A 13,325-nucleotide genomic window follows, 5' to 3' on the forward strand; every position below is an offset into this window, starting at 1 on the left:
AATTGCTATTCTGATAATAGAAGTAAATTTTTTTATCATGACTATGATGCTTCAATTACATATCTCAGAAACAGTAACCGACTTGAAAAGTTGGAACTTATTTGAAGAAGTATTACAGAGAGTTTAAGGTCACTACCTTTGGTATGTTATATATCAGTAAAACAGGTATCTACAGAACCTTTGAAATTCAGAGGTCTAGTTCAAAATTACTTTTTAGAAATGTTTTAATCTGGGGAGGGGGAGGAGTTCTTTCAGATCAATTAAATCACCCTTGCACAGCTGCGTGGTTTCATCCTACAGAACACCCTCCCTTGTACTTCATCAGAGATATAGTGAATAAGTTGTAATTAATCCTATTCAGGAGGAATTCCTTTTATACTGCCCTCTGTATCCTACTTCTCTTCACATTTTTTTTACAAGCATATCCAGTCCCCTCTTCCATATGCTCTGCTACCCCCTACAAGAGACTAATTCTTAATTCTCCCATCATAAAGGTCTCACTGATGTATGCAAATTACAACCTTCCTAGCTGCTTCATAAGATTCCTATCTCTGTATTCATCCTTTAGCCTCCATAGTAACATTATTAGTATTTTCAGAACTGGAGAAAGGACAAGCCATTTACTGTCTACATTTAGTGGAGTGCAACCCTTGGGTTCTTACTGATTTCTTTTAACAGTGTTACAGAAATAAAAGCAGCTACAGAGTGTGATACCACCAATGTAAACTTGGTAGGGCATAACCCAACATTCAGAAATTATTGAGTTCCAACAGCCAATTTATTTTCAAATTGCTAGTTAATGGTATTTTCTACTATACCAGTGAACTGTAAAAAGAACAAAATAATCTCTTTGCAATAAATCCTAATTTCCTAACATAAACATCTTAAAGCCAACATTGTTTCAAATATTACCGAAATCTACCAAAACCATGAAAGATACACAGCATCTTTTTCATAATAAATCTGTCCTCTTTACAGTTTAGAGTCAGTTTCAAAGCAGGTATGTAATATTTTGCCAATAACCTAAATTTTTTTGAGTGCATTCACAAGAATCCTTTTCAACAGCAACAGTTATTCCCAGTAACTTTCTCCTGAACTTTTAGCCCCTTAAGGTTAGCATTCAGGAAGCTCAGCTGCTGTCTAACAAACTTAATTAATCAAAAAGTCATTTCCGAGCTGTAACTATGAGCAAAAGTGCTTCAAGTGTGCTAGCAAGCCTACAAGTTAATCAAAATGCTAATGCAGTACAAATTAAAGTTGTGATTAACATTTCACAGTAGCTGCTTAAGTGAATTGATCACACAAATGGGTTAAGCATTACTCATTTCCTCCAGCCCCAACTGGGAAAAGGTTTGTCATGGGTGGGGGAGGGATTATGCACAAGTAGCACCAAATCATCATTAAACTGTCACCAAGGTGCTTCCATACACCAGATCACTGATTATCCCCAGCAAGCAAAACTAACACCACAAAGGTGACCCTCCCTTCTCCCATGTATATACCTACACAACACAAGCAGGAAGCATTTCCAGCCCAACATATCCAGGTACTTTCCCTACAAAATAATCCATTTAGGTTTAGTATCTATAAGTGACTGTTGCCACACAATATAAGCACTACAAGATTTTTTGATTGTTCTATATTTTTCCACACTCCTAATGTGCAGTAATAGCCATACAGCCATGAAAGCAGCCAGAATTTAAGTAAGATTGCAAACATTGTGCTATCACTAGAATATTACTGCATACACAAAGCATACATAGAGCAGATGAAGAGATGTGGCCTCTGCTCTTCACTTGTTTCCGAGTAATCCTCTGCATTCTCAACTTAATTTGATTCTCTTCCCTTCATTCCGTAAAGCTGCCCATTTATTTATGGTTGCCAATGCAACCATTACACAAAAGCTCTTTCCCTGGACACTTCTGGACAAATCTTACACAACTGTAAAACAGGCCTTTCCTGTAACTCCCACCACCTGCCAGCAAGCAGTTGGCACACCTGCACTACCAACAAGCAACACATGAGCTCAAACCACTCTTAGGACCTTTAAAAACTTCTCCACTACCTCACAAGCAGAAAAACAAAAGATCCAAAGGACATGGCTCTCCAAATCAATAGTCTTAGTGGCTGTTATGAACTGAGGAGGTTTTGGGAGGATGAGAACTGCAGAGCCTAAGTATGTTCTCTTTCTTTGAGTCCCAAAATAGCAACATGGGCTCCTTTGCCTTTGCATGGCCAGAAATACTTCTGTGCACTACTGCTCCTTCTGAGGAGCCACCACTACCCACCCAGCACAGTCTGCAGTTTAGTACAGTAAGTATTTTGTACATAAGCCAGCTCTTAGCTGAATCAGGCAGCATATTTGTGCAATATTTGACAACACTGAACATGTACCACAAAGATGATTCTCATAAGAATTATAGCAAAAGTTGCAGAAACAGCTTTAACTGGTTTAGAACTGCTAAAGCAGTATTTTACACATCACCATCTAGCTAAGGAAATACAGTGCTTAACACAAAGGGTATTTTTCTTTCCTGCCAAAATTAGATTCTCCATAGGAGTAACATGATGGGGAAAGACAGGGCATTAGTAATAGCATTACAAGGTGCTTGTTACAGGGATAGGCATGTCTCCCATGTACAGTAGTCCTTCTTCTGCAGTTGGGAATCTGTTTTCATGTCCACCTTCTCTCAAGGCCCAGCTACCCTACTGAGATGTGTTTAACACATCCATAGGCAAACACTTCTCAAAGGTTAGGACTGAGCTCCATGGCACTTCTACTCCTGGCAGTTTTAAAATATTTTATCAACGATTATACTACAAGTGGAGGCTTGTGGCCAATTCCAATGCAAAGTCAGCAACTGTCACATTATTTCTGAGAAGAGACTGCCCTGCTGAATCTGAGAGTGACAGTATTACTGCCTCAATTATCCATTTCAATTAATGCAAATATAGGCAATAGTCTTGGAACAGCAGAATAAGAACTGATCGCTGAATACACAGTCACAAAATATAAGGCTTGACAAAAGAAGCAAAAAAAGAGATTAGATTTAGTTTCATGTAGTTTTAAATAAGATAGGAAAAAAAAGGTGAAGTATAGTCTTTACAATAATAATTTTATTTTATAAAAATGTTAGAAAAATCTTTTCACTAGAATTTTTATTATTTAATGTTCATTCTCCTGAAAGAAATTGAGAAACATTTGATTTTGAGAAGCTACTGGAGTGTTCAGCACTATCTTAATGACACCTTTAGCTTTTCTTAGTAAAAATAACAGAGTGCTAGGCTTGAAGAGAATATATTGTCTATTGTAACTGTACTAGTGGTATCTGAGGAAAATAAAAATTAAATGAATTGGCCAAGGTCACACAGGAAGTTGAGGTAGTTTTTTTGAGCCATGGGAACCTCCTGTGCTTTATCTGTGAGAGCCTGTCACTGACAACAAACTAGATTTTAACTTGAGGTTTTCAGTGTAGAGCAGGGGTGTTCCTTCAGCCTAGTCAATGCCTCAGTCGCCATTCATTACAGAGATGGGAGTGGGAGCATATAGGTACTCACATTCCAAAAGGTTATATACTGCTATTCCCCATGTTTCTGCAGTAAAATGAAAAGATTCTACACTTCCTCCTAGGTATATAAATACTAAATTTTATCTTGCTATAATGAATTTCACCTGTATCTAACAAATACTAACCATAGGAAAACTGTAACAGAATATATTCCTTTTTTTATGATAAAAATTACATTCCCCTATTAAGCCAGTACTGCAACTACTCAAATTCTGTTAAATGCTAATAACTTTAATATTTCATTGAAGTATGAACAAGACTACTGTAGAGCCAAAACTGTAAAGACACCTAAGGAAAAATGATTTAAGAGTTGTTGCATAAATTTTTCATTAAAGTACAGTGGAATCTTACCTGGAATCCAGAAGTTACATTCACCTATGTAATGCTGTTAACAAGATTTTCTGCTGGACCAATAACAATACTCAGCCTGAAGTCACTAGCAATGGAAAAAGCCTGGAAGATGTTGGCAGAATGGAAGGGAGAATGAAACACATGGGATAGGAAAGGAGTCATAGGAGGGAAGGCTGATTCAGGTGAAAGATACCACAGAATTTGGAGAAGTTTAATAGTCTGTGATGGAAAGAGGCTTGCTTACATATCATGGCTAGAGATGGCAAATCTGCACTGCAGGGGACCTGGGATAAAGGTCTGCTGGTTAACCACCTATAAAAGCTCTTTGAAGGATCTTTCTTTCTTGTAACAGAAAAGCAATGCTGATATGAAAAGTCTGTTATTCATGTACCCACCAGCAAAAAGAACAGTTTGTGTTCAGGTCACAGTTTGAAGGTTAGCTATACCATGTCAACACTAAAATAATTTGTAAGTAAATAAATTCAGTACAACTCAAAAACCAATTCCCTCCTCACTGCTGTTTTGAATGTTTGATGATGTGCGAGTGTGTGCTCACACATACAGAGCACAACATCCACTGACTCTGTTCATCAGTGCATCCTTCCATGCTTCACTTCCTTTTCTCATAACTAACATCTTTTTTTCTACCTCTGCTGACCCAGAGTTCATCAGCAGGTCAGTGCTAAGGAAAAAGGTAACAACCAGTATTGAAAGTGTAACCCTGTCTATTGCTTAGATTCTGGGAACTTTAACCTCCCTTTGGAAAGCGTGACTAATAAGATGGAACCAATAATCTCCCGAGAGATGTAAACCATGTGCCAACTTTAAAATACAAAAGTGCTTGCATGTTTTTCTTTTTTCTTTTTAAAGTTTATTTTTTTTTAAGATGACTGTATATATAACACAATATAGTAGTTAACTGAAGGTTGGAGTGCCAAGGCAAAATATGGAATGGCATTTTTCTGAACTTCAGTTTAAAGGAACTGTTGAATATTTTAGAAATTGTTTTTCTAAATTATTATTGTCTCTGAAATACATATGATGCAGCAGCAGGATTAAGAAAATACATTTCTTAGTAAAACAACAAAATAATTACTAAAAATAGTATTTAATTTAAATTTGCCCCAAATATGTAATAAACTCCCTAATGTTTACTGCACAAACATCTAAATGGATTTTAAATATGTGATTTCTTTGAAACAAAGTTGAATTTTCTCACCTGAGCAAGTGATGCTTTTCTCTGTTAATAACTGAATATGTGGCATAGCTGTTTCTACACTTTCAGCACCATGATTTTATTGATTTGAAATATTTGAAATAGACTAGCATCCAAGCACTGCTGGTTACCAAGATTAGGACTGTGTAGCAGTAACATCTGTGGTCTTATTTGCTTCTTACATTCCCTAATTTCAGTTTTGCTTAATTTGATCATAGTATTTTAAGCTTGTTTTTATTAGCGTAAGGTTGAGCCTTACCCCAATTGCTGAACTGAATTGCACACAGTATTTTCTCTGTCTAGAGCACTGATTAATAGTTTCTTATTGAGCAATTTTACAAACTGCCAGGCTTAAGACAATGATGTTTGCAGTTACTGTATCACCAACAGGCTTCAAATAAGAGCAAAGCTTCTGTTTGATAGTTGACAAACAGATCACTGAGGATATTAAAATTTGAGAAAACAAAAACTGTAGGAAGAAAGTACTGGCTCTATTTTACAGATACTGAACTCAGAAACAAAAAAAGAGTAGTTTGTTGAAGGCTGCCTGATCTTCAAGAACCTGTGAATGAGTCCTTGTGCAGTTCTACTAAAGAGAAGAATTCTTCCTAGTAGACTCAGAGGGTCAGTTGTTTCCTGTGACAGCTGGAGCTCACCTTTCCTGCTGTAACTGTAACTGAGATTTTCAGATATGGTAGCACTCTATCCCAAACTCCAATTGATGATTTAAAATTTTTTTGAGGTGGCAGATGTGCATGTGATTGCTTGTTACCAGTACTCTCCATGGTCGGTTTAGTTTCTGTGGGCTGCAACTGCAGTACAACTGTAAAAACTCACAAGTCTCCAGGGTGAGTTTAAAATCTGCATTTAAAAACGTGCTCTTTGACTCTGTAATCAATTGGACATAGAAGATGTATTTTTACACTAGGTAGAGGAGCATTGTGAAAGCCCCCATACTTTGCTCCAAATCAGATTTCAAAACACATTAGATTTGTGTTTGGGAGTGATTATAGTTCTAGAAAAGTAGAAGTACCCAGGTTCTTTGGTATCAGCATAATGATCTGCAGGGACCACATCCATGCCAGAATGATTCTCATACAACATTCCACAATACAGAGATAAAAAGCTGTTGCAAAGAAAGCAGAGGTCATTATATGGCAGTAGATGCCACCAGTCAGAGCATGACTGTCTTTTACTCTAAATTTGTTTACCTCCAGTTCTGTAAAGTGGGAACCATTATGGGCATCTAGTTCCTCTCTAAACAAGGCATTATAATATTGTGTAGTAGCAGCTCTCCACAAGACTGCAATCAATCTTCAGATTCTTCTGTATTCAAAATACGACAATACTCCTAACAATAAGCAGTAAGCCAACAAGAGTTATATACTGAAATGCATCACAATACCTGGCATATTCTGATTGCTTGATCCAGCACTGTCTTTGTATCAGTTGCATAATCTGGACAAGGCAGCATGGCATGACTGAAGTGGGCTTGCAGCAAGAGGTGTGTTTTCGTGTGTGAACTGTCAAATGAATGGGGATTGACTTCAATTGGAAGGTGTTTGGCCAGTTCACTGTTCATCTGATCTTCATTGTGTCTCACAGGCAGATCTGTGTACTCATCAGCGTTCTTAAAAAAAAAAAAAAATCATTGTAATTAACTTCAGAATAACTATTACTGCTTACTGAGGCATTCAAACTATATGCATTTAATTTACTACAGATAGATTTCAACACAAAACCAGCAGCATTTAAATATTTAGTAAGTGTACTTATTTATTAAAATCACATATGGGAAAATAATAACTAATATAATATTTTCAATTATTGACACGCTTACAAATTTTAAACATTTTTCCTTCCACATAGCTGATACTAACATTAGAGAAGAGGAAAATAAATGCAATGAAATAAATATATTCATTGGATGGATTCAGTAGTAGAAGATGACCCACAGGTATCCTACCTCATTGGGTCACAAAAACATTTTAAGATTAGCTATAAAGAAGTCAAACCCTCATATTTTCAGTTTTCAGGTTGTGAGTTTTTCTTTTGGTACTCAAAACCCAGTAGCTTCAGAAGAGCTCTTATGCACTTATTTTCAAGTAGTTTTTCAATATTTTGAGCAGTCAGTGTCTAAGCTGATGATGAGTAATCAAAACAAAATGCAAAATTTTAAGCAGGTGGTGAAAACATTCCCCCTGTTCCAGAGTGGTACTAATGCTATTCATGCCAAATTGAAAGCTGTGTAAGAACTTTCTCACTGTTGCAAAAAGGAGCTGCCCACCAACATGGAATCTAAATGTAGTTATAAGCAGCAACATCATAGTGGCCGAGACGAGCAAGTACAGCTGTTTTGGTATCCCAGGCAGACATGACAATTCTCCTCTTGGGAAATCCACTGTCTTTGAAAAAAAAGTTCAACAGAAACATCTTAAGAATGATAATTTAGGCTAAAGAATCAGTTTTGTGACTTAATTGGCAATTTTTCCCTCCACAAAATCCTCTTGTGCATGTACATGTGTACATATAATTTGGAGTGAGAACTATCTTTCTGGATTATAAAACTTGCAAGTAAGGTAAGAGTTTTATAATATGTGACGTCTTTTCCATCTGTAATTTAAGAGAGAGTATTTCTTTTGTCATAAAATAAAAAGTCATTTGGGGAGCCTGAAGGGCAATGTCTTTGAAACTACAGGCTTAGCAGAGACCATTAATTTAAAGTGTTCAGGGTTTTATATTCCTCTTAAACTATAGATTCAATATTCTGCACTTTAGTCTTCAATTTCATCAGACTTCCTGCAAATCCATATTAATGAAATATTCACAACAGTAACCAGTGAAGAGTGAGGTAAAGAAAAATTGCCAATTTTAGAACACTAATTGAACTATCTAATTGACTTACAAAGAACCATATCCCCTCATTAATATCCTAAGACATAGAACCTTTTCTGAAAATTCCTAAAGCAGTTAGATAGCTGGTTTTTACTCATTGACAACTGACAGTACAAAATTTTCTATTTTTTTAATGGTGCAAGGAAACTATGCCTAAACTGTGTTATCAATGTAAAAGGAATGGTAACCATTAGACACTTTAAGGTTTGGAAAGAAAATCAGAATGTCATTAACTTATTTCATATCTCAACTGCAGATTAGAAGTGAAGACTGAATAAAGACAACTGCTGCTTAATCCTGGATGTCTCTGCTAGATCTCTTGTGAAAACTGTGGTCATTTATTCTCTGAACCTAAGGTCACAATCTTTTTAAGCCCTATAGAAGGCTGCATGTTTGCTTCACTCTTTTTATTTAACTGGCTTCTCCTTCAAAGATATTTTAAAGAATATTTACCAAGGAGATTTTTACTTAGTTTTGCTTTGCAGTTTAAACTAGCAGAAAGAAAGAGGATCAGCCAAGTCAGTCCAGACCAATTGGTACCCCTGAAAATGCATTTTCCCTAATTCTTCCCCAGCACATGTTTTATTTACATCCAAAACACTCCTCTTATTTTAAACAACTTGCCTACTTAATTTCCTGTTTGTGATCATTGACTGTAAGTAAGTGAGGTTCATTTTCTTATCTGCATCATGTAGGTAATTAAAGGAAATTGAGAATGGGTAGTGAAGCTTTTATACAACTGAGAATGAAGCTGAATGGAGGGCACTGAGGTCAGCAGAGTCCATTATATTTTTATGTGAGAGGCCGGTATGTCTGCCCTGTCCTTGTTTGCTTAGTGTAGGCTGGACAGACTACTAACTACAAATCTGTTTCTCTGATTTGCCCAGCTGTCCTTGAATAAAGACATCTTCCATTGCAAAATGTTAAATGACAGTGATTGACAACTTTGTGATGAACTCTGCTTGTAACCCCCTGCTACTGTTTTCAGGTTGCATAAGAAAAGACAGAATAAAGAAACATCCTTTGTAATCACCTCAAATGGGCCCTGCTGTTCACCCAATATTTTTTCATTTTAGTTTTCCTTTTCATTGCAAATCTCAATCTGTTCTGTAAAGGCTGTAGCTTCAACTATTCCACACAATATATAATATATATTGTTTTAGTATTTGAGCACTGTTCTTATTTCCACGGGTGACGAAACAGATCAAACTACATATCAATCATTAATCTTCATTTTAAAGTCAAGAAACTTAATACAAGATTCACAGTTAAACCACAAAGCACTTCTGTGCATTTTTCACTTTCCCCTTTTCTCCTCTTAAATCAGAGCTGTTGGAGCCCATGCACAAATAACAGGTTTACAAGCACCTAGACAGTTAAGCATAACTTGGTGTACACCAGGAGATAACCAGGAATTTTAGCTACAGGTTCTGTAACTGTGCATTTGGTAGTCAGGTCACATCTCCCTCTCCTACATTTCTGTGATGGACTTTCCCAATAATGTCTCCTTTTGGGCATTAGAGACTGCTGCATCATTTCAAGGGTGTAGGAGTCATCTCAGACTTACATTTCAACCTGCATGCAATACAGGGTGCTCGTAAGGGAGACAGTAACTTGCACTGCCGGCGAGAAATGTCACACACAGACCTGCATAATCTCGACAGTTACATTTTACAAGGCCAAAGGGCTATTCTGGTAATTGAATTCTGTTTCCTGCATAACAGAAGCCACAGAATCATCTTAAAGTCCTGTCTACAACATCATGCTCCAAGTATGCAGCTTACCATCACCCTTTATTTGAACTGTTAGAACAGCCCTAAAAGGAAACAACTCATACTATGTTAAAAGGTATCTTTTGCAGTTTTGTGGTACTGTCAGGCATTTGAGGAGCCAGACCAAACTAAAATTTAAATAAGGTATCCAATACGGTGAGTACTGTGCTCTGCCAAGTCCACAGGGTTAAAACTCCCCTCAATTTTCTTTCTACCTACAAAAAATGGAAGTTCAGCTGACATTACTAATTTATAATGAGAGCTGAGCTATAAATATACCACATTTAGATCTTCTAAAATATTTTAAATCTCGAGTAAGCACATCTTGCCACTTTGTCTACAGGAGAGGATACTTGTGGACCACAGGCAGAAATGGAATCAAGGTGAGCTACTAAAGCAAACTTGAATATTTTAAGTGAAGTTCAGTCATGGGAACAGTAAAACTTATAAAGTTAATGAGTTCTAGGCTTTAAAGACCAGTTGATTAATTTGTAACAATGAGGGTCTAAACCAAACCAAAAATAGTTTCTCACATTCCAGAGTTGAACCAGCAGTCTTTTCTTTAGCAATGTTATTGAAACTGCCTTAGAATTGACTGTCTATGTTCCTTTCATTTATATAGATACTGTGAACCCAATCAGTATATTTGGCTCACATCATATTTTCAACCTTAATAAACTTGCAACATAATTTGCTCTCTTTCAAGTTTCTGATGTCAAAAGAAACAAGACAAAATAATTTTTAGAACGTTTTTCTATAAAAATAAAGTTTTAAAACAAAAAAAAATACTACAGAAGACTAGTACTAAAATTAAATACTAACATAAAAAAAAGACAAGGATCATTTTTAGCTAGTTCAGTAATTTCATTCTTTTTACCTGAAACTTGATTCAAATTACATAAACTTCTCTAATAGTCTAAGTACATGCTGAAGGACTGCAAAAATAATACATTTGTTAATAGAATGAATGAGCCACAATAAATAAATGTGGGTAGTTTTTTACAGCTGTTCTGCAATTAATAGTAATAATGCATTACAAATTTTAGTTCTCTGCTACTGGAAGTACAATGGTATGTCAATACCCAACCTATTTTCCCAAGTGAAAACAGCATATTTTGACCTTTGGAAAACTGGATAGGTGAATATAAGCTCAGTGGTAATATTATTATATAATTGATTTTTGTCTTTTGATCCATTGTACAAAGTGATACAGAGTACTCTAGTGCAGCATTCAAACCTTCCCAATTTGTTCCACACTGTATAGGAAGCAGTTGTAATACAAAATTTGAAGCAACTCATACTTGTCCTCATTTAGGTGGTACCTACTTACCCCTAATATAAGAGAGAGAAAAGAAGCATGGTCAAGGTTGAGAAATAACAGGCATTGATATTTTGCGAACAGCTAGGTAACATTTCCAATTTCTATTTCCAATTTTATATATATACATATATATCTTCACTCATGTGCTGAAGAAATCTCATTTGGTCCCGTTACCTGTATCATAAGGAAAATTTAAAAAACTGGCTAACTAAAGCTCTCAAGCTAATCTTCCCTTGCCCATGATTTTCCCAAGAGAAAAAGACCATATTATGTGACAAAGGAATGGCACAAGTGTATAGTGTGAACAGTATTTAAATTAGCCAACTTATCTATAGTATATTTTATTGTCACATTTTTGAGTGTGAGTTTGTTTTATAAGGAAAGACATTACATTTACACAGAGGTATCCTGACAGGAAGCTAGAAGACAATCAAGCTTCATAAAACTAATTCAGAAAACTAATAAAAGTGAAGAAATGTGCTTTAAAAAGAGAGAAAAAAACCTAAAAAACGAAAACTAAACCTAACATAAAAGTGTTTTTTCAGCTCATACAAAAAACTAATGTAGATTCAGAAACAGAATCAGAGAAGCACTTGCTAGAATTACTGCTCTGAAAAGTTTATCTTTGTAAGTTTATCTTTGTAAGAGATTCCATTATAAACTCCTATTTTAAGGATTTTATTGGTAGCCTCTAAATGTATGCATTTTGGTTTCAGTTTTATAGAACATAATTTAAACTTCCAAATGCTTGGGTGTTTTTTTTATTCTTAGATATAAAAGGTCTATGACAATATTCCAGTTAAAAGACACTTACAACCATATGTTACTAGTTATAAGGTTTAAGAACAAACATGACATGTGTTTTCAAAATTCATATTATAGACTAAAAGGGGAAAAAAAAATCATACACTCTGTTTTATGCATATAAAAATAAACTTTTAAGACAAACTTTTCAGAAGAAATGCTCCAGATTTTCAGGGCAGGCTGGCAGGCTCTGCTAAGCCACAAAGCAGGCTGAGGTTTTGTAGAGATCTTAAAAATTGGCTAAAATGGTTCAAAAGAAGATAACAACACTTTTCAGGCAAGATTAAAATACATTTGCTACATGATACTGTCACTCATCACAGTCACCATGTTTACAAATAAACTCCTTGTCTTTATATACTGTACCACATCTCCCCATGCATGTGTACGTGGCAGTGCCATCAAACTGCATCCAGCACTTGGAGCCAACCCTGCAGTGCAGCTCCTTCCCCTCGGAGCCTTCCCAGGGCTGGTGGCTGCCAGGGGGGAAAGGCAGAGCCCTGTGCCAGCCCTGAGCCACAGGGCACACAGCTGTCCCTGGCTGTGGCAAAGGGGGTTCCCTCTCAGGACTCTCACTGGGGACTCTCTCTGCCCTGACCCTCCACTCCAGCTTGGCTTATAGGAAGATGCTCCAGTCACTTTTTTAACACCCCATCATACCACTCTCCACCCTCTGGAAAAGGACGGAAACAGATGCATATGACAGAGAGCATTGTCCAAAGAAAGACCTGCTCAGTATCTTCTAAAACAAATACAAACATATATTTTTAAAATCTAATTAGTCTTAAATGCACTTTTAGAGATAATAGATGTATATTAAAAAAAAAAAGGTATGAATTTAAAGCATAACATTAACCCAATTAACTGGGTAAGAGCAAAACAGTGAGGCTGGGCTACTCTGGGCTTTGTCTCTACATTTAAAGCTCAGCAGAGCAAACACTGGAAATTTCCAGTTGGACATGAGAAGCTGAAGGGAGAAAGTTGTAAAATCCATCAACATGCAATTATGCAAATCTTTATTTTTAAACATTAATTTGTAACTATTGTTCATGATTTAAAATGGGTCCATTTCCACCAGAAGACCCACAAACATATTATATAAGAACATACAAGTTTAAAAGTTCTTACAATTCTTAGTTCTCATGTTATTGATTAGAGAAATTAATTATTAATTAATATATTATTGTTAATATGCAATATATTAATTGTATTCTCATACTTTTAACTTTAAATAGACAAGTGCTTGATTTTTGCTTTGAAATAGCTGCGTATGATAAACACCACAAATTTTACAATGACAGACATCATAAAAAGCACAACCTAGGGCAATGAAACAGTTGAGTGATCACTTAAAAACACCCTAAAGGGTTTAGATTTCACAAGTTCACCTCTTACTT

At 35.9% G+C, this 13,325-nt stretch overlaps 1 protein-coding gene across 5 annotated transcripts in view; it reads right to left on the reverse strand.

Moving 5' to 3' along the window:
• ASCC3 (activating signal cointegrator 1 complex subunit 3) overlaps nucleotides 1-13,325 on the reverse strand; it is a 249,939-nt gene that overhangs the window by 14,994 nt on the left and 221,620 nt on the right. For all 5 annotated transcript variants that reach the window (XM_085574922.1, XM_085574920.1, XM_021533823.4 and 2 more), the window contains exon 37: nucleotides 6,542-6,766. In XM_085574922.1, the coding sequence (XP_085431048.1) occupies nucleotides 6,542-6,766 (225 nt within the window). The remainder of the gene's footprint in view (nucleotides 1-6,541; nucleotides 6,767-13,325) is intronic.

This window comes from Lonchura striata, chromosome 3 (assembly GCF_050655825.1).
Source record: "Lonchura striata isolate lonStrDom1 chromosome 3, ASM5065582v1, whole genome shotgun sequence".
NCBI lineage: Eukaryota > Metazoa > Chordata > Aves > Passeriformes > Estrildidae > Lonchura > Lonchura striata.